Source organism: Mus caroli, chromosome 10 (genome assembly GCF_900094665.2).
Source record: "Mus caroli chromosome 10, CAROLI_EIJ_v1.1, whole genome shotgun sequence".
Lineage (NCBI taxonomy): Eukaryota > Metazoa > Chordata > Mammalia > Rodentia > Muridae > Mus > Mus caroli.
Genome location: NC_034579.1, coordinates 48,851,747 through 48,870,405, shown reverse-complemented (window position 1 = coordinate 48,870,405; position 18,659 = coordinate 48,851,747). Strand labels below are relative to the sequence as shown.

Genomic DNA, 18,659 nt, shown 5'->3' with positions numbered 1-18,659 from the left:
ACATAATTGTACCCAACTCACTAGACTAGAGTAGAGAGTGGACAGGAGGCACTGTACAGAATAGGAACGACATACACAGGAAGAGTTTGCTTGGGGCTGATTTTGTTTCATTTTTAGTATGTGCATACACACGTGTGTGTGTGTGTGTGTGTGTGTGTGTGTGTGTGTGTGTGTGTGTGTGTGTGAGAGAGAGAGAGAGAGAGACAGAGACAGAGACAGAGACAGAGACAGAGACAGAGAGACAGAGACAGAGACAGACAGACAGACAGTCAGAGACAGAGAGAGGGGCGGAGTGAGTTACATGGGTGGATGCAGGCAAAGGGAAACCTTAGGTATAATCTCCAGGAACAATGCCACACACCTTCTTTGAGATGGACTCTTACTGACTTAAGGTATTTTGCCTCAGTGGCCAGACTGCCAAGGTGAAGATACTGCAAAGACAGATGCTCCCTAGGAATGGAAATTTAGCCGGGTAGATGTGACCATAAGGCAGAGGCATTGAAGACACTGAAGAGAGGTGCTTATTGAAATTGGCCAGGCATTTATTGAAATTATGAACCACAGAATCTAAGAAGGTTGGAGGACAGGGTTAAAAAAACACAGCCTCTTTTTAAAATTGAATGTGGAGATAACATTGGGAGCTAAAAATGAAACTTTTTAGTCCAGACATCTATGAGACACTGGAGTACACATAGACAAATACATTGTTTCTCCCAACAGTTTATAACATTGCTTTTCTTTTTTTTTCTTTTTCACTAAATGAAGATGAGAAATAGAAGACATTGTCTTCTATTTATTTTGTCGACTAATTCAGACTTCATTGTTTCCATAGTGTATAGTTTCTCATTAAGTTCAAAAACTGTTGCAATGAATTTGTCTTTGCACTTCAGACCTTCACTTCTCTTTATGGCAGCAGGTGATGTATAAACAGTGAGTCACTTACTGTGCTTTTACTAAAATATGGGTCAACTTCAATGTTCTATGAGACTTCTGGAAGGCAGTGGCCAGAAAATTTAAGCAGTAAATCTTTTTTGGTCTCAAGACAGCATCTTGTAGGTTGCCTTGAAACTTGCCGTATAGTTAAGGATGACCTTGAATTCATGATCTTTCCTCCAGACTGGTGGGATTGTAGGCATGCATCACCATGCTCAAGTTATGGGGTGTTGGGAACAAACTTCATACTTCTATGCATGCTGGGCAAACACTCTTATTGAGCTACACCCCCGGTCCCAAATCTTTGTCTTTTATGAAAAGCAGTGGCTGGAGGGAGACATTAGCATCAACAGATCTATTTTGAGAGATGGAAGAACTAATGATCCAGTGTCTCCTATCTGGATATAGTTTGCAGAGGGTAAGGCAAAACAGACTGGGAAAGCAACCAAACATTCTTAATTGAATTGAAACTGCCAGACAAAAGGGAGAACAAACCATAACAACAAAGGAAATTCAGCTACATCATTTTGGTCACCCAAAGCTTGTAAAATTTAAATCTGCTGAGGAGAGCAGAATAGGCTAGCAGGGGGAAAAAAAGCAGAGCAGAGGGGGAGAAGTCCTCTTAACTAGTTCTGATGCTTAGTATGTCAGCTTCCTGTGGTTGGAAAAAGAATGATACCTGAATATTTAACAACTTTCTACTTAGGTGTTTCAGATGTTTTCTTTTATGCAGACTATTTTGAAGGACAAGAAAAATATCAAAAGATTGTCTGTTTATTTCTAAGAGGCAGGAATAAATTCTTTCTTTTCCTAATCCTTAATGTTTTTATTTATCCAAAGATTTTACAAAGACTTTACTAAGAAGTAAATTGCTACTCATTTCAAATGATCTGGCATCACGGGAAAGCAAAGAAAGAGATCTTTAAAATAAACATAAGCACATTTGGTTGGAAAAAGGAGATTGAGGCTAGAAAGCCTCCTTTCCCAATGGTGATCACTTTGTAGAAACGAGAACATTACTTTTTGAGAAAGGATTACACATCCCATCTGCCTTCAAGGTCAGGAAAGGAAGAAAGCTATTACTCATTACATTTTTTTTCCTTTAAGTATTGGGGAGGCAGGAAGAGGATTCAGGAAAAACAGTGTTCCTGTGAGCACAGAGAAAACATAACTGTTTTAAAGGAAAAGCAAAACAACATTGTAAAAATTATTAAGCAGTGGATTCCTTCTTAAAGGTCTATGGATTTTGAATTTTCCATGATAAATGTAGATGATACATTTATGATAAGAATATAAAATATTAAAAGGCAAAGGGTACATAAATACCAATTCAAGGAAGAAGAAGTGTAATTTTCACAAAGGAATAAATACTGTACACATGCAGATTCAAAACACAGGATGCTCTGGTACTGATAATGTCAAAGGATCACAAGACAGTGATTTCTGTTCTGATAGAATCAATTGAACGCAGAAGAATCAGATGCAGAGGTTCGGCTGTAAATGTAATATTAGATCCTATGAAATATTCATATTTATCTTAAAATATTCCAGTAAATTCTTTAAAATAATTTAACTTTTTTGATGTAAGGATAGTGAAGACACACACACATACACTTTATCCACTTGTTATCTATGACTATTGCACTGGGATTCTAATGACAGCTTCATATATTCTCTCTGTGCTTTCTAATAACACATATAATATTATTATGAAATATTAAATGGTTTTGTATCATGGCAAAACAATTACTTGTGGTGCTTCACTGCTATACCACCCTCCAATGTACATGGATACCTATTTTAACTTTTGTAATCATTTCACTTGAAAGAAATCCCAAGTAGTTGTATAAAAAAAAACTAATGTCTTCTGATTGGTACCCCAACTCCTGTCTCTGCAACAAATTGCTTACAAGTATACCACAATCAAGTTCTTTTTGAAACATCTTCTTACTCTAATGTGGGCAGGTACACTTAATGGTAAGTCTTCATGCATCAGAAAATGTGAATTGCATTATTTGCCTATGGTATATTTAGTAAGATGTATGTGACTCACAACTTTAAATAATCTCCTTGGTTTGACTATTCCAATAAGAGATATAGATATAGGTACAGGTACAGGTAGGGTTACAGATACAGATACAGATACAGATACAGATACAGATACAGATACAGATACAGATACAGATACAGATACAGATACAGATACAGATACAGATAGATACAGATACAGATAGATACAGATACAGATACAGATACAGATACAGATACAGATACAGATACAGATGATAGAGATAGAGATAGAGATGATAGAGATATAGAGATAGAGATAGAGATACAGATACAGATATAGAATCAACTTGAGAACATGGTTATTTCTTCTGTCTGTGGAGATATTTCTTTACTTATGAGTTCTTGCACTGTCATATATCATGTCTCTATTTAGTGTGTCAACTTAATCTCGTTAGTAGATATATCATGGTTCTAAAGACTCTTCTAAGTGAGTTCTGAAAGGAAAATATTTTGCATACCCATTGAACTATAATTCACATTTTGAAAAATCCCTAAAATTGAATAGAAATGTTAATGTATTCACTGTCAGGTAGCCATTATTGTCCACAAACTTTCCTTCCTTCCTTCCTTCCTTCCTTCCTTCCTTCCTTCCTTCCTTCCTTCCTTCCTTCCTTCCTTCCTTCCTTCCTTCCTTCCTTCCTTCCTTCCTTCCTTCCTTCCTTCCTTCCTTCCTTCCTTCCTTCCCTCCCTCCCTCCCTCCCTCCCTCCCTCCCTCTCTCCCTCCCTCCCTTCTTCCCTTCCTTACTTTAATATTGATCTTACACCTTTCCATCCACTCTGCCCCAGACAACCAGGCATTGGCTTCCCACCCCTGTGTACATCCCTACTCTAGACATTTTCCATGGTCTCTGAGAACAGCATCTGTAGGAAAAGTTGGGCAAGGGCCACATGGTCCTTGTACTGTGTGTCCCTACTGCAGTTCTGTTTTGCTGAATACCTTTTTCTTGTATGGATTTACATTTGTTTGTCCATTCATCAGTGAGTGGACATTTGTGCTGCTTCCCCATTTTGCCTATTGTGAATACGGTTGCCATGAGCTTTCACACACAGACTTTTGTGTGCACATATATTTTCAGTTCTTTTGGCTGGGTACCTAAGAGTAGAATTGCCAGATCATATGGCAACTCTATATTTATCCTTTGGAGGTGCTGCCAGACTGTTTTCCACAGCAGCTGCGCCATTTTACATTCTTCAAACATTTTTAAAGGAAAATGGAGGTGATAAAACCACATACAGTTAATAAAATTCACTTAATGACACACTATATGGAACTTTGAAGTAACCAAGAATCTTTGTACAAACAAGTTTTTCTTGCGTTTATCATAACTTACTCTACTCTATAATGCCTATGTAATAAACAAACTTAGTCCTACATTAATAAATTCTTTATAATGCCTACCTTAAATATATTAAATTAATTTCTTGCTAGAGATATACATGGATTTTAATGTTAATGATGCAAATTGAATGGCATTTAGGGGCACTTGATTGCTTTCATTTCCTGTTTATCACTATTGAGGACATAATAGTATTGTAAGAATAGACAGTATTATGTCAATTTAATATTTGGGATAAACTTGAGTATCTCATAAGCTAATAAGTTATATTTATACTCCAATGATTTTTAGAAACTATACATAAGACCCTGCCATATCCAGATAACTAAGTCTATGGGATACATGGGTCAGTGATTTGAAGTTTTTTCTTTTGGTTCTCTTGTGACAATCTCTGTTTCTGTCTCTCTGTCTTGTCTCTATGTCTCTGTCTCTGTCTCTCTGTCTCTCTGTCTTGTGTCTGTCTCTTTGTCTCTCTGTCTCTCTCTGCCTCTCTCTCTCTCTCTGTCTGTCTCTGTCTCTGTCTCTGTCTCTGTCTCTGTCTCTCTCTCTCTCTCTCTCTCTCACTCACATTGTCATAGTCCAGAACAGTATTCATTTCAACAAATGTATAGGCTACAAGTCGCACATTCAGCAAGTAGAATCTGCTCAGGCATTGCCTACAACACAGATGAACTTTGATTTCATCTCTAGGTGACTTTATATGTTATAGTGGACACAAATAAACCAAATGAACTTGAAAAAAAAAAAGCTATATCAACAAAGAACCACAAGTGAATTTCTTGCCACAGAGAACCTGGGTGAAGTCAAGATTCTGCCTTCAAGGACAATAAGAAAGACTGAACATATTGTACAAACAGCATGCTTACTTTTCAATGAAAAAACGGAAGGCAAGTGCTCTTGTGTCGTGCTTGCAGACTATTTCTCCAAAATAAGAGTGGACATACATAGTTTTATTTCACTTTATTTCATGAAAAATATTTCAATTGGGCAGAATAGTGTATCAAAATCTTTCAATCCTGAGTTCTATTTTTCTATTTTTTTCTGAACCAGCATAAGATCTTTTCTCAAACAGAAAATGGAATAAATGTTATTTTTCAAGAAAAAACTATTTTAAAATATTTATAATGTATTCAAAACTAAGAAAGGACAAAATTATCTTTCCCTATTCTTGGAGAGAGATTTGCTCTTTGTTTCACTCTGTTGAAATAGTATCTTCTCAAGCCATTAACGTATCTTCTCAAGTCCTTAATGGCTACTGTTAACATCCCCTATGAAGATTTTCTGCCCAGAACCCTTGGCTTCAGATTCTTCAAGCACTGTCATGAATGTCATTTTGCTCATTTTGAGACTTTGCTATCACTCACACTTTCTCAAGGTTTATGGTGCCTTAGTATTGATTCTGCCTATACAAAGAGAGGGGGAATGCCACATAGCTCTCTCCGGGGCACAGCTGGATGGAGGTGCCAATGTATCCCTTCCTGGGGTGGAAGTTATTTGCAGGCTATTTATTACAGACACATCCATAATGTCTTTCTTGCTCCCTCCTGTAGTATCATTCGTTTGAGAATCCAACAGATACCTTTCTTTTTCCAGGCCTAGCATTAATTCTATTACAAGGGAAAGGGAGAAATTTATTTAAACTTCTTCAGTGCCTACTATGCCAGACATCACTTCAAACATTTTGCTTAAAATCCATAACAATGCTGCAGATATAGTACAAGAGCTACAGAACACAGGCAACTCATGTGCCATGGTCACAAAACCAAGGGCATACAATGTCTTCAATAATAAATTTCTCGTTCAAACCCTTGCCCAGGTACTCTACAGGCTTATTTTATTCAGGCTCTTGGTTAATCTCATGGAAACTACATCTGAGAACTTCCATACACCATTCTCATCCTGAAACTTGAGAACTTTCTCTGAGACTATCATCACTTTTCTTCTTTAAAGGCATTTTGGCTTCAAGCTCCAATGTTCAAACTGAATGAAAACTTATAATGCTACATTGACCACTGGCATTGTAATAGTATCTTCCTCCAACACTTTTGTAGACTTCTGTAGAGCCCCACACTTTCATAGAGGATACTGGCAAGCCAAAGCACCATTTACAACTTCCTTTCTACGGAGAATTCCATGGGAAGTTCCTCAAAGCCAGTTGACAAATATTTCTGCTATAGGATGTTTTAAAATTGGGGACTTCTGATATCTTTAAGTAACTGCTAAAACAAAAATAGATGTCTTAACTTGGTCCCGCAGAGTCAAGGTGGGCATAAGGGTTCAACTCTGTATAGCTACTCCTTCCTTTCTTATTTGCAGGGTAACAGGATTTCTATGACAGTATTCTACTACTTTAGCCATTCCAAAGTAAATATAGGGGAAGAAAAAACAAAAACTCGGTATTATAAATAGACTATGCCCTCCAATTTAAGTACCAATATTACTGATTGTTTCCTTAAAGTCTTTAATTAATTGTTTTGTGAAAGTTAATGTAAAATTCAGGATTGTCCATTGAAGTATTGAAATGTCAAGATTAACTTTCACAATAAACTATTTTCTTGAGATTACATTTTACTTTTAAAATAAAAACTCAAGAGCCATTCTGACCTGGATTTGAAGTAAATTAGAAACTCTATGAATCAGGGATGTAAGTTGTTAAAAATATTCAGTAATAGTTATCTACATCAAATCTACTTATTCATTGAGATGTATTTTACTTTTGAATCCAAACAAATATTAGTACCTTTAAAAAAATCTTTCATAGAATTATAACTTGAGGATTGAAAAAAATGCCCAAGAAAGCTTTTAGTGCTTTCATTTTTAAAAATGCACTGCTTTTTTGTTTGGGTGGTTGGTTTGGTTTGGTTTGGTTTGGTTTGGTTTTTTTGAGACAGGGTTTCTCTGTATAGCCCTGGATGTCCTGGAACTCATTTTGTAGACCAGGCTGGCCTCGAACTCAGAAATCCGCCTGTCTCTGCCTCCTGAGTGCTGGAATTAAAGGTGTGCGCCACCACTGCCCTGCTTTTTTTTTCTTTTTTTAAAGATTTTGTTTATTATATGTAAGTACGCTGTAGCTGTCTTCAGATTTCATTATATTTGGTTTTGAGCCACCAAGTGGTTGCTATGATTTGAACTCAGGACCTCCAGAAGAGCAGTCAGTGCTCTTAACCACTGAGCCATCTCACCAGCCTCCATGCACTGCTTTTTACAACACTATTAACTTGCTAAAATATTGCCAGTTTTCTTGAGTCGTGCTTACAATTATGGTACTATAAATGCTAAATCTACCATTTGTTCATTTATTTTTGAAAAAAAAAAAAAAACTCTGAAATTCAAGTAGCCATATTAACCACAGAATGCTTTGACTATTCTTAAAATTTCAAAACATAAGTATCTACAAATTGTTAAAGAAAGACACTGAGAAAAAGGTACTGAAAGAGAGATAAAGTGAGAACTCACTTATAGGTAAGTGGCAAACAGGACAATGGAGCTTTACATCAGAAGGACTAGCTGAGAGATAAAGAGAGAGAGAGAGAGAGAGAGAGAGAGACAGACAGACAGACAGACAGACAGACAGACAGACCAAGTTTATGCTAGCCCATTCACAATGAGTAAACAGTAGTCCTGTCAAAACCACTGGGTTCACAAAGATCAAGGCATTCCTTCAGGTAGGTAAGCTGCAGCCTTCACTCAAGGGACAGAATAAGGATTCATGGCTTGAGAAACTGGAAGCAGTCTCATTCATTTTCCATCTCCATGTTTTTCTGAGAGAGAAGATGAAGAGCTCTAAGCACTGAGATCAAGACACCTTGGCAGCCCGCTATAGCATGCTCATTCTTACCTGCTCTCTGTCCTCCCTGCTTCCTATACACACAAGGGGCCTTGGGTGGCTATTTAAAGAGATTTGCAAGGCAGATTTCATTAGCATATGCCTTAAAATAACTCCACTGTGAGTCTGTTTCAAACTTTCTGTAGCTCAAGTATGGGCATTTCTCAACACGTTCTCAACTTTGAATGTGGACTTATATTCCATCACACAGGCTAACTCTTTGTTTAGTAGATTATCAAAACCAAACATTAATTACAATAAACCTATATCTAATGATAAACTGGGGGTGGGGTGGGGTGGGATGGAGGAATCTTAAAGTAAGTTTCACAAAAGTGAACCAAAATAAAAAGAACAGTCCCCTTAAAAGTTTAGAAATAATATATATATATATATATATATATATATATATATATATATATAATTTAAATTTCCAAAGAGAAAATCAACCTTAATCGATGTGCTAATTTTTTAATGCATCCACTGCAGGCAGTATCCTAAATTCCCAGACTGATTTGGAGTCAAGAGTAAGGAGTTTAGAAACAGAATTAGTTAAGACTTCTCTGTCATATCCTTGTACATATACTTAAAGGTGGATTTTATTGCTTTCTGGAATACATATACCAAATTAAATCAAAGTTCATAGGTATTCCTGTCTCTTTAAAAATAATCCCATTTTTAAAACATAGTTGGAAAAATAATGGCAGTACAATTACCATCACCAAATGACCAGAAAGAAAGCAACTGGCTTCCTCAGGAGTTAGCCCCCGTTTCTAGGGATCTGTCTTCCTTTCTGTGAGGTAGCTGTTTCAAGGGTCTCATTGAGAATAAACACTATTATTTCAGTCATTAGGTTTTCAGCCTAAGCACAACCTACAAATGTACTTTGAAAGAAATTTACCTTTTCGTCATTAAAAGAAAACATTATTGCTTTCATTTTTAGAGCTAAATCTATTACCCTGCTTGGATATGCTGCACTCTTCTGGGCATAGAATTTCATAGCAAGTATCAAAATAATCAAGCTATGAAGTCACATTTATCAAGCCATAATTTCTTATTAACCAGAACTTCTGACTGTGTTACTGGCTCATTTGCACAAGCCCAATACACAACAAACAATGATTGCTAAAAATAATAATTAACATTTAAACGAAAACGACCTTAGGATTTCTGACTTGGCTTTTTTATTTTATGCACACAGCCCAACACCTGGAAACAACTGTGCTGTGGGCACTATCCTGGAAGTTGCCAGCTGTTTTCCTCTGGTTTAAGACAAGTAAAGGGCAAACTTTAAAATCATGTTTCCGGAGAAGGTTGAGGGTAAACAGAGCTGCTACAAACCAGCTTTCAGGAGTGGGAAGTCAGTCAAATTTCCCTCTGGTAACTGTTTCTTTGTGGAGCAACAGGGGATTCATAACACAGTTTGGGAAATGTTTTCTTGTCTCTTCACCCCAGGCAGGGGGTTCCCAGCCAGGTCAAAATGTAGATCTATGCAATATCAGCAGGGCATTCCAATCGATGTCATGGGAGGTGGAGCCAGTCTCCATGGCATTCCATGAGACTGAATACTGTAAGGCTGTGTTGAAAACAATCTCTGTTGGACCAAGTCTTGCCTTCGCTGGGAGTTGTCGCATCCAAGACTTAATTTCAACAGGGTTCAATTTATTGCTTGGAGCTCTGGCAGCATAAAACTGTCTTCTTTGAATGGAAAATTTGACCAACTGCGATGAGGTAAATGAATTTAGAAAGTGGGGGTGGGGTGGGGGAGTGTGGGGGAGTCATACAACTTTTGTTGTTGTTGTTGTTGTTTCTTGTAAGGGGAAGAGGGTGTATACTTAGAGCCCCAAGCAGTCCCCAAACCCCAAGTCGCCAAGGATGTAAAAAGGCTCTTAGCGAGGTAGAGCAGAGAGCTCAAAAGCTTTGTGGGGGAGCCTGGAGACTTTGGATTTGAGAATTATTGGGCACTGGGGAATCCCTGTCTTGGGTAATAAGGAGTGGTTGGAGAAAAGACTTCAAAACCACTTCAAAACCACAGCTTGCTCCCGCAATCCTCTGCATGCTCTTCGGGATCGCCAATTGCGAGTACTGGGGCAAGCTGGCGCTACCGCATTGTAGTGGTCACTCGGGGATTCACCACCTTTGGGGCTTCGACTTGAATAGGTTTTGGGCGGAATAAGCTCGGACCAACTCCGGCTCTGGTCCTCCGGGCGAGTCTTAACCCAGCTCCCGGGCGCAGATCCAGTCCTCGGGCGCCCAGGGGAGCCGCGACCTCCCCGCCTCTGCCCGGTCCCGGAGAGGCAGCGCTTCCCGTAAACTCCCCGCCCCGCGCGGCCCCCTCCCCGCCTCGGCTCCACCCCCGCGGGACCCTGGGAGGCGTAAGATTGGCCCGGACGCGCTGTCACTCTCCGGACGCGTCACCGCCCTCGTTTCCGACCGCTCGGAGACCGGCAGTGCTATTAGTGCACGGCGGGGCCGCGACGGAGGGCAGTACGGTGCCTGGTTCGCTGGCTCACGCCAGCAGGTCGGTGCGCTCGCTCACCTGAGCAGTGTCCCGGGGCCTCAGAGCCACCGGGCTATACGCGTGCCACCACCCGCCGGGACGCGCCCGGAGATGGGCAGCTGGAGAAGTTGACGAACCCCCTACACACGCGGCGCCCTTGCTGCCCAGAGGTGCGCCGCCCTTGCCACCGAGGTGCCCGCTGTGCTGACCCAGATGTGCGCGGGACACCCTGCCTCCGCGGCTGGAAAACTTCACCCCAAGTCCAAAGTGGGCTCTGAGGGTGGTGCCCGCGGCTGGACCCCGGGGTTGCCTGCCGAGATACGGTCCTGCGGATCCCAGGACCAGGGGAGGGCGGAGACCCCACTGGAAACTTTCTCAGCACCTTCCTAACCACTGCGCTTTTACTGTCTCCTCTCCCCCCAACAGGGGCTGCAGCCAGCGGTTTGCCTCGCGTGCCTGTTTGCCAAAGGAGCCGCCCCGGCGAGGATCGCCAGAGGGGAGCCGCTTCAAGCGGGGAGACCCGAAGCCCAGACACGCGCTCTGGGCGGCCTGGATGCGCAAGAACCGTCCCCGCAGCCGCTGACGGCCGGCGGCAGCGAAGTTTGGCTGCTGAGCGGCTCGGCGCCCGGCCCCTGGACAGACTGTCAGCCGGCGGCTACAACCTCCGGAGCAATGCCTGTTGGGGGCCTGTTGCCGCTCTTCAGTAGCCCCGGGGGCGGCGGCCTGGGCGGTGGCCTGGGCGGGGGGCTTGGCGGCGGGAGGAAGGGGTCTGGCCCCGCCGCCTTCCGCCTCACCGAGAAGTTCGTGCTGCTGCTGGTGTTCAGCGCCTTCATCACGCTCTGCTTCGGGGCAATCTTCTTCCTGCCTGACTCCTCCAAGCTGCTCAGCGGGGTCCTGTTCCACTCCAACCCTGCCTTGCAGCCGCCGGCGGAGCACAAGCCCGGGCTCGGGGCGCGTGCCGAGGATGCCGCCGAGGGGAGAGTCAGGCACCGCGAGGAAGGCGTGCCTGGGGACCCTGGAGCTGGACTGGAGGACAACTTAGCCAGGATCCGCGAAAACCACGAGCGGGCTCTCAGGGAAGCCAAGGAGACCCTGCAGAAGCTGCCGGAGGAGATCCAAAGAGACATTCTGCTGGAGAAGGAAAAGGTGGCCCAGGACCAGCTGCGTAGCAAGAATCTGTTTGGGGGCTTGCCCAAGATGGACTTCCTGCCCCCCATCGGGGTAGAGAACCGGGAGCCCGCTGACGCCACCATCCGTGAGAAGAGGGCAAAGATCAAAGAGGTGAGTGAGTAAAGCCTGCCAGAAATCCCACTCACGCTGCTGTTTTCTGGGAGGTTTGATAAACGATTGGAACTTAGGGCTTCAACATTATCATGCAAGGGCAAGGGAGGTCTCCGCTTCCACCGCCGTGCCAAAAGCTACACGTTTTTCCTTTTACTACCTTAGGATAAGTGACCAGTTAGGATCCGGGGCTGAATCCCATTGAACTTGCATGCTGTGTTGAGCTTAAGCTATAAGAGGCAGAGGTGAGTGAATACACGGGGCGCAGGAGATAGCTGCCTCCTCCTTGCTGGCTGCAGTTAGTCTACCCTGCAGTCATTGTGCAGATACTGAGCAGCCTTCCCCTTTAGAGAGGCTTGCAGGTGGTTTGAAATTGAAGCTGACTGTAAACACAGGGCATCAATCACACATGAGACACAGGTTATAACAGTGAGCCAATGCACTCCCCTTGTTCAGTCATGTGGCCCTCCCTGCCAGGTGTGTGTAACAGGCTGTAAACTTGAAACCTGAGACCTTGTGTCATGGGCCACATACTGTCTTTTACTGATTTAAAACATCACACACACATACACACACACAGTCTCACACACACAGATCTACTGTTTTCTGTGTTTCTAGAACATTGTCAGAAAGAAGGGGGGTGTTCTCTGTGATGCAACAGGTCAGCCTGCACAGCAGCTCAGTGACAAAGTTAATCTAGAGCAAACATGGACTTTGGTATATCCTGTGTAATTTCTTTGTGGTTATTTTTACTCTCAACATGTGATTGGTTTCTGTAAGCTTAAAGGCGAAGGAACCCTAGAAAATCCTTTCAGTCTGTCATTTCAAAGGTGAAACTGAGGAATGACAGCTCAAGAAGCCATTGATGACCAAGTTGAGACCTGAATGAAGGAGCAGAAGCTTCCCAGTTACCAGACTCTGGGGACATGTGTCCTTCCAGGCTGTTTTCTCTGTGTTTTCCTGGGAATCCAGTCCTGAAGAACTATGGAAAAGCATAGCATTCCAACTCTGGATCCATCCTCTAAAGTACATTATCAATGGATGTAATATTTTTGTGAAGACATTGTTTTGCTATGGGATCCATTATCAGGAAAGGGTTGTGATAGCATTGTGAGGGAGTAAACAGAACTGTGGAGGCTGCAGAGACTGAAAGTGGCTACGGGATAGAGGGATAGAGGGATAGAGGGATAGAGGGATAGAGGCAGGTTGGTTGCCATAGGAGGTGAATGAGACCAGATGAGATCAGGTAAGGTGTCACTGAGCAAGTTCCTGAGCTGCTTTCTCGGACAGCTTTTCCTCTCTGTGAAATCTCAACAGTCCTACCCTTCTGAGAGAATGGGACACATTTCTGCTTCTTCCAAAACATCTTTTCACCCCTCCCTCTTAGACTCCTTAGTCAATACGGACCATTAGATTTACCCTCAAATGATCAGCATCTGCTGCTGCTGTTTGAAGACAGTAATCCATGAATGGCATGCTCTGAATTCATGAGTGGGAAGTTAGTGTGGGCTGAAGCTGTAGGAAGAAGTGATTGTAAACACTAAAGCATTAAGAAGCAGACCATTAATGACTGAAAGTGGGTTGCGACTAGACACCATGCCTGGTGGTAGTCCTCTGAGAGTTGCATTTTGGCAGTCTGTATAACCACCAGCTCATAGTCCTTCCTTATCTATGCCTCTAAATCACAAGAACCTAATTAACCAGGCCAAGGAAGTTTATGTAGCATCTGTCATGTGGTTGCAACATCTTAGAACCTAGTTTAAACTGCCCAGTTTCATATAAAGTGTTAGAACTAAACATGATCTTTAAAATTTCATGCAGTTACAAAAAAACCCTAAGAAGTCAACGTGATATGCTTCAGTATTTAGTCAAAGGCCAACAGGACAAGGGGAGAGTTGAAATAGTTTTTCCATTCGAATAGTTCAAATATAGTTCTTTGTAAACCAAAAGCAATAGCTCATGCTATTCTCCTTTTTAAAATTATTCTCTGTCAGCTTTGGACACATGTATAATGAATTTTATTGCCCCACCCCCTTATCCTCAACTCACGCTGTTGTAAAGGACCTGGTATTTGGTCATGGAGAAGAGAAGTTGTTGATGACACAGTAGACTTCAACTTTATACATTTAGGTTCTATTTGCCTTACTCTGGGCTACCTGCTGTGGCCCCAGCCCTTTGCCCTATTTCTGTATGTTCTAGTTGTCTTTATACTTTATTCTTTAATCGCACTTGAATGCACTAAAACTTTTATAGTTAAAATTTAGAAGCTATAGGATTGAATTTGAGTCAAGCTTTCACTTTTATACATTTAGTTCAAGAACCATTTACACTGTTTTTGTAATGCTAACATAATTGTATTGTTCATACCACATTGGATTTTTGATAAGTCTGTGTCTTAGGGGAGGTAGGCTGCTAACTTTAAAGGAGCATTACCTCCACCAAAACGAACTGAGTGAATTCTACTAATACCAGTAATGGTGGATTTAATGTAAACTTTCCTCTTCCCACTCCATATTCCCACAATTTTATCACAACCCTTTCCTGAAACCTGGAGAAAACATTTATCCTGGAATTCCCCTGCCTTATGATATATGCCAGATGCATATTTATTTGATCTCTATAAATCTGTACTCAAGTTATCCTATGGTTTTAAGAAGTTAAATAGTTTCGTGGAATTATTAGGAATATACTCTATTTCCCTTTACATCATTCTTTTTTAATTGACAAGTTTTTAAAAGATTTGGAGGGGCTGGCGAGTAGAGGAGGGAAACAGCCTACTGGGTACCTTAGGGTGAAGGCCCTAATTTACTCTGAACAATGAACATTTTCTTTTTCTTTTTCTGAAGTTAAGGGGCATTCTGAGTGACAGACGTGGCCCTTCTCAGACTGGAGTCCCTCCACAATATAAGTTCTGGAGCATGGAGTTCTGCAGGCTCGTTGTCTTGGGTTTGTCACATGAGGCTTTAGGACCTGTCAGCTCTGGACACAGCTGTCGTCTCAGTTTCTTAAGAGAAGGTTTTTCATTCCTGACCTATTTGTAGATTCAGAGATATGAAGAAATATGCACGTTGATGGCTAATGAGTAAAACACATTTTATTACATTTTACACTAGCACTAGTGGGGTGCAAGCATGTGTGTGTGTGTGTGTGTGTGTGTGTGTGTGTGTGTGTATCCTTCAGCACAGTTTACAGATTATGTTAAATATTAACTATTTGCCCCTTTTCCAAAGATCAGATGTCAGAATACGTTACCTTGACAAATTGAAAAAAAAAATGCTTTTATTTTGAAGCTTAACATTCCAGGTGAATTTTGTGGGTTTAGTGTGGAAAAGGACATTTACAATGTAATAAAGCTATTCTTTGAAGTCCTGGCCCAAGGGGCTAGCATACTTTCAGGTTGTTTACCTGTTCACTGGCTCCCTGATCCTTGGTGACCCTCATTAAATTGATGCTGGTGTGAGCTGCCTCACTCATGGATCCCAAAGCAAGGGAGCTAGAGAGATTTGTAAAGGGTTCTGTCTTCAACAGAAAGATGAATAAGTCATGCTTCCAACAGTGTAAACACGAGAGTAGGTGCTAACTGTTGAAGTTATATAAGCAAGAAAAGACTGGGAGTAGAAGTGAGTTTGTCTGAATTGCCTTCAGTCTAATGTGCTGCAAGTCATTCTGTAAGTTCGATAAAGGGAACACCTTGACGTTATTGTCTCAGGCAGCTAAGATTCACACAAAGGAGCTGTGTGTGGGACTTAGAACTTAGTAAAAGCTCTGAAAGGCAGCTTAACAATATGGACCCTGTGTTGAAACCTCTGCACCAGTCCTCAGGTGAGCCATCTTACAGAAATGGATGCTAAGGCTTCATGTGTATAAAAATGCCTTTCTAAGAGACTTTCTTTGACTTTACTGCAGAACTTATATACTTGTAATATGTTTTCAATCCCTTAATATATATATAAATGCTGTACTAAAGGAGGGCTTTCAGTGTGTGTGTCAAGGTCATGAGGGAAGAATTTGTACAGATGCCTATGAAGGCTAAAATGTAGAGGGGATGCTATGTGCCCAGGACCTAACATCTATCTCCCAGCCCAATAGGCTTTTAATTTCTTTTATATCATGCATAAACATTGGTTAGTCAAAATCGGATCAGAAAGGATTGGCACGATGACCTAAATAGATGGCATAATGACTTAAATATGTACTAAAGGAAGAGAAGAAGAATATGTCTAGTAATTTAAGGAAGACACATAGTTTGTGTGTGTGTGTGTGTATGGGGGGGTATTCCTAACTTTTTCCTCTGTTGGTATCCTGCTGCCTTGCCTGATGGTCACTGTCTAGCCATCACTTCCCTTCCTCATGCTTTCTTAAAGGACCTTTGTACAAACTCTAAAAGTTATTGTTTTGGTTACCAGAAACTTGCCAGGAAAATACTAATCTTATGGATTTTTAAAAAAAAATTTTTTTTACACCCAAACATATGTATTAGATTATAAAATGCCACAATTGCATGAGACCTGAGGGACACCCTATCTCATGCACTCTAAGATTTTTCTGAAAATCACCAGTTAGTGACAGAGCTGAATGGAGGATAGAAGTCCAGGTTCTTGGGGAGTGCTGTTCACTGACCCCTCACACTTCACTTCCTAAATGAAACTCTCAGGATGAGAATTAGCAGGTGGACCATGTTTGTTCTCTAGAGACCCCAAAATAGAATAAGCACAGAACAGATGTGACTCAACTCTGCCCTATTGTAAATTTTACTTTATTGGCTTTAGGTCAACTCTAGTACTTAACTATGTAAGTTAAAAACGTAACTATGACTGTGACTCCGAAGATTGTTGTTAAAGCTACATAGGCTAAGAGTGATACGATGGGTTTTTCTCTGTTTATAAAGTTCTCTATGAGAGTAGAAGCATTTGCAACCATTACACTGTATACCTTTGTGTAGAAAAGTTATAAAGAAGCAAGGGAGAAACAAAGACGGTTGTAATATATTAGAGACGTGGGTGCCCAGAGAGGGGGGGGTGCCATGATGTGGGGAGATTTACAAGCTGCTCTCCACCCATACATAGTATTATAGATAGCAGAAGATTTGACAGTTAAGAGAACTAAATAGGTTTTAGGAGGTATATATACATTAAACACACACACACAATCAGCTGACCTTTCTGTCTCTTTGAGGAGGTCCTGGAATGTCGGCTTGAGTGTCTTCCCCTTTTTTGCTCAGGCCACTTGCAGTGACTTGACAGAACAATGGATACTTAGACTAAACAATTACCTGGATCTGATTCGGGTCATCACAATGCAGTAGCTCTGGGACTTTTGCCAAGGTCCTTAATCTCTTGGAACTTCATTTTTCTCATTTGTAATGTGAGGATTATATTGGGACCTACTTTGTTGGACCTTGAGGTTTAAAAGTGATTTTGTGCATAAAGCTTGACATTGGTAAGAGACATGGTATTGGTATACAGAAAATGCTTCTTGCTTTATCATATTGCTGTTACTTCTACAAGTACTTCATTTCATGTGCTAAGTAATAAGCCATGGATAAAGCGATGAGATTCCTAAGGACGGTTGTAACAATAGTTAACATTAGGTTTTGGTGTACAGTTTGTCCAAATGATCTGTCCAGATAGGTGTGTTTTTCATCTGTGCTGTGGTCAACTCTAATTCTTTTAAATTGATAATTTCCAACAAACCTGTAGCATCTTGAAACGTATATACTCAATGCATACACATCTGTTTATATTCTTCAGAGCATATGGGGAAGATGAATTCGTTTCTCAGTCAGATCTTCTTGCCCTGAAGTACTGTCTTCAGGGCTGTCAGAGTCAAGCTGCCTCCCTAAGTATTGAAATCAGTCCTCAAAATAGACTGAGCCAAGTGAGTTTTACCTTGTTTTGTCCTTGGAGGGACGTAAAGAAGTAAAAAGAAAATACATTTTAGATCTGGCAAAAAAAAAATTGTATAATTATGGTAATCTCTATAATGAGAGCTAAGCCTGTCACCTGATAGGCTTACATAGAATGTGTACAATTTGCTTGTATTTTGTAGCTGTTGGCCATTTTGAGGATTCCAGAATTAAATGTGTTTTTTCAGGTTTCAGATCCAAAGGCGCTCAGACATCTTGTGGTTCAGTGATCATATGTAAATATTAGCCGTGGGGCTCCTCCATTGGACTTCATGTTCTTAGTGTCTAAAGATGGGGTATAAGGGTTCAGTTCACTGCCTGACCAGGCCGGTTCATATAATGATACAAAACTCTAATGTGAGCCTGAACTTGGGAGACTGGCTGGTCCTTCCTATGGCTTCCTTGCCCCCACAGCCCTGACTGGCAGGCCAGCAGCCAGAATCCCTGCTGAAAACATCTTGGAGGGAGTTGGAACAGTGTCACATATTTCCTGCAAAAGTGATGCTCGCTGATATTTGCTTTTAAGACAGTAGGGGCCACCCCACCCCACCTCCACAGTGTCCTGATAAAGATTTCTGTGATCATTAGGCACCTGAAAGAAAACCAAATGAGATTAAGACTTAAGAGCATTTAGGAGTCAGTGCTCCTCTGAATCCTTCAGAAGCTGTTTGGTAAACCAGAACCTGGCAGTCCTAATGTAACTCAGGTAGATAAAATGAAAAAGCCCAAGTTGCCTTTGTGGTTCCTTGGCATTTGTGATGAAAATGCACCCCCTCCCTCCCTCTCCCTCTCCCTCTCCCTCTCCCTCTC

General features: G+C 41.4%; 1 protein-coding gene and 1 long non-coding RNA gene across 3 annotated transcripts in view; one reads left to right on the top strand and one right to left on the bottom strand.

Annotated features, from left to right (window-relative positions):
- Positions 1 to 5,287: 5,287 nt before the first annotated feature.
- Positions 5,288 to 10,438, bottom strand: LOC110302883. The gene is made up of 3 exons (XR_002378873.1): positions 9,505 to 10,438; positions 7,921 to 8,101; positions 5,288 to 5,403 (listed from the first exon to the last, which is right to left on the bottom strand). It is a non-coding gene; the product is annotated as an uncharacterized LOC110302883 (long non-coding RNA).
- Man1a1 (mannosidase alpha class 1A member 1) overlaps positions 9,807 to 18,659 on the top strand; it is a 173,176-nt gene continuing 164,323 nt past the window's right edge. Inside the window, exons 1-2 of one of the 2 annotated variants that reach the window (XM_021173671.2) lie at positions 9,807 to 9,894; positions 11,090 to 11,944. In XM_021173671.2, the coding sequence (XP_021029330.1) occupies positions 9,868 to 9,894; positions 11,090 to 11,944 (882 nt within the window). In that variant the 5' untranslated portion in view covers positions 9,807 to 9,867. Of the gene's footprint in view, positions 9,895 to 10,568; positions 10,834 to 11,089; positions 11,945 to 18,659 lie in introns of those variants that run through there. The other variant, XM_021173672.2, reaches the window with a different exon arrangement.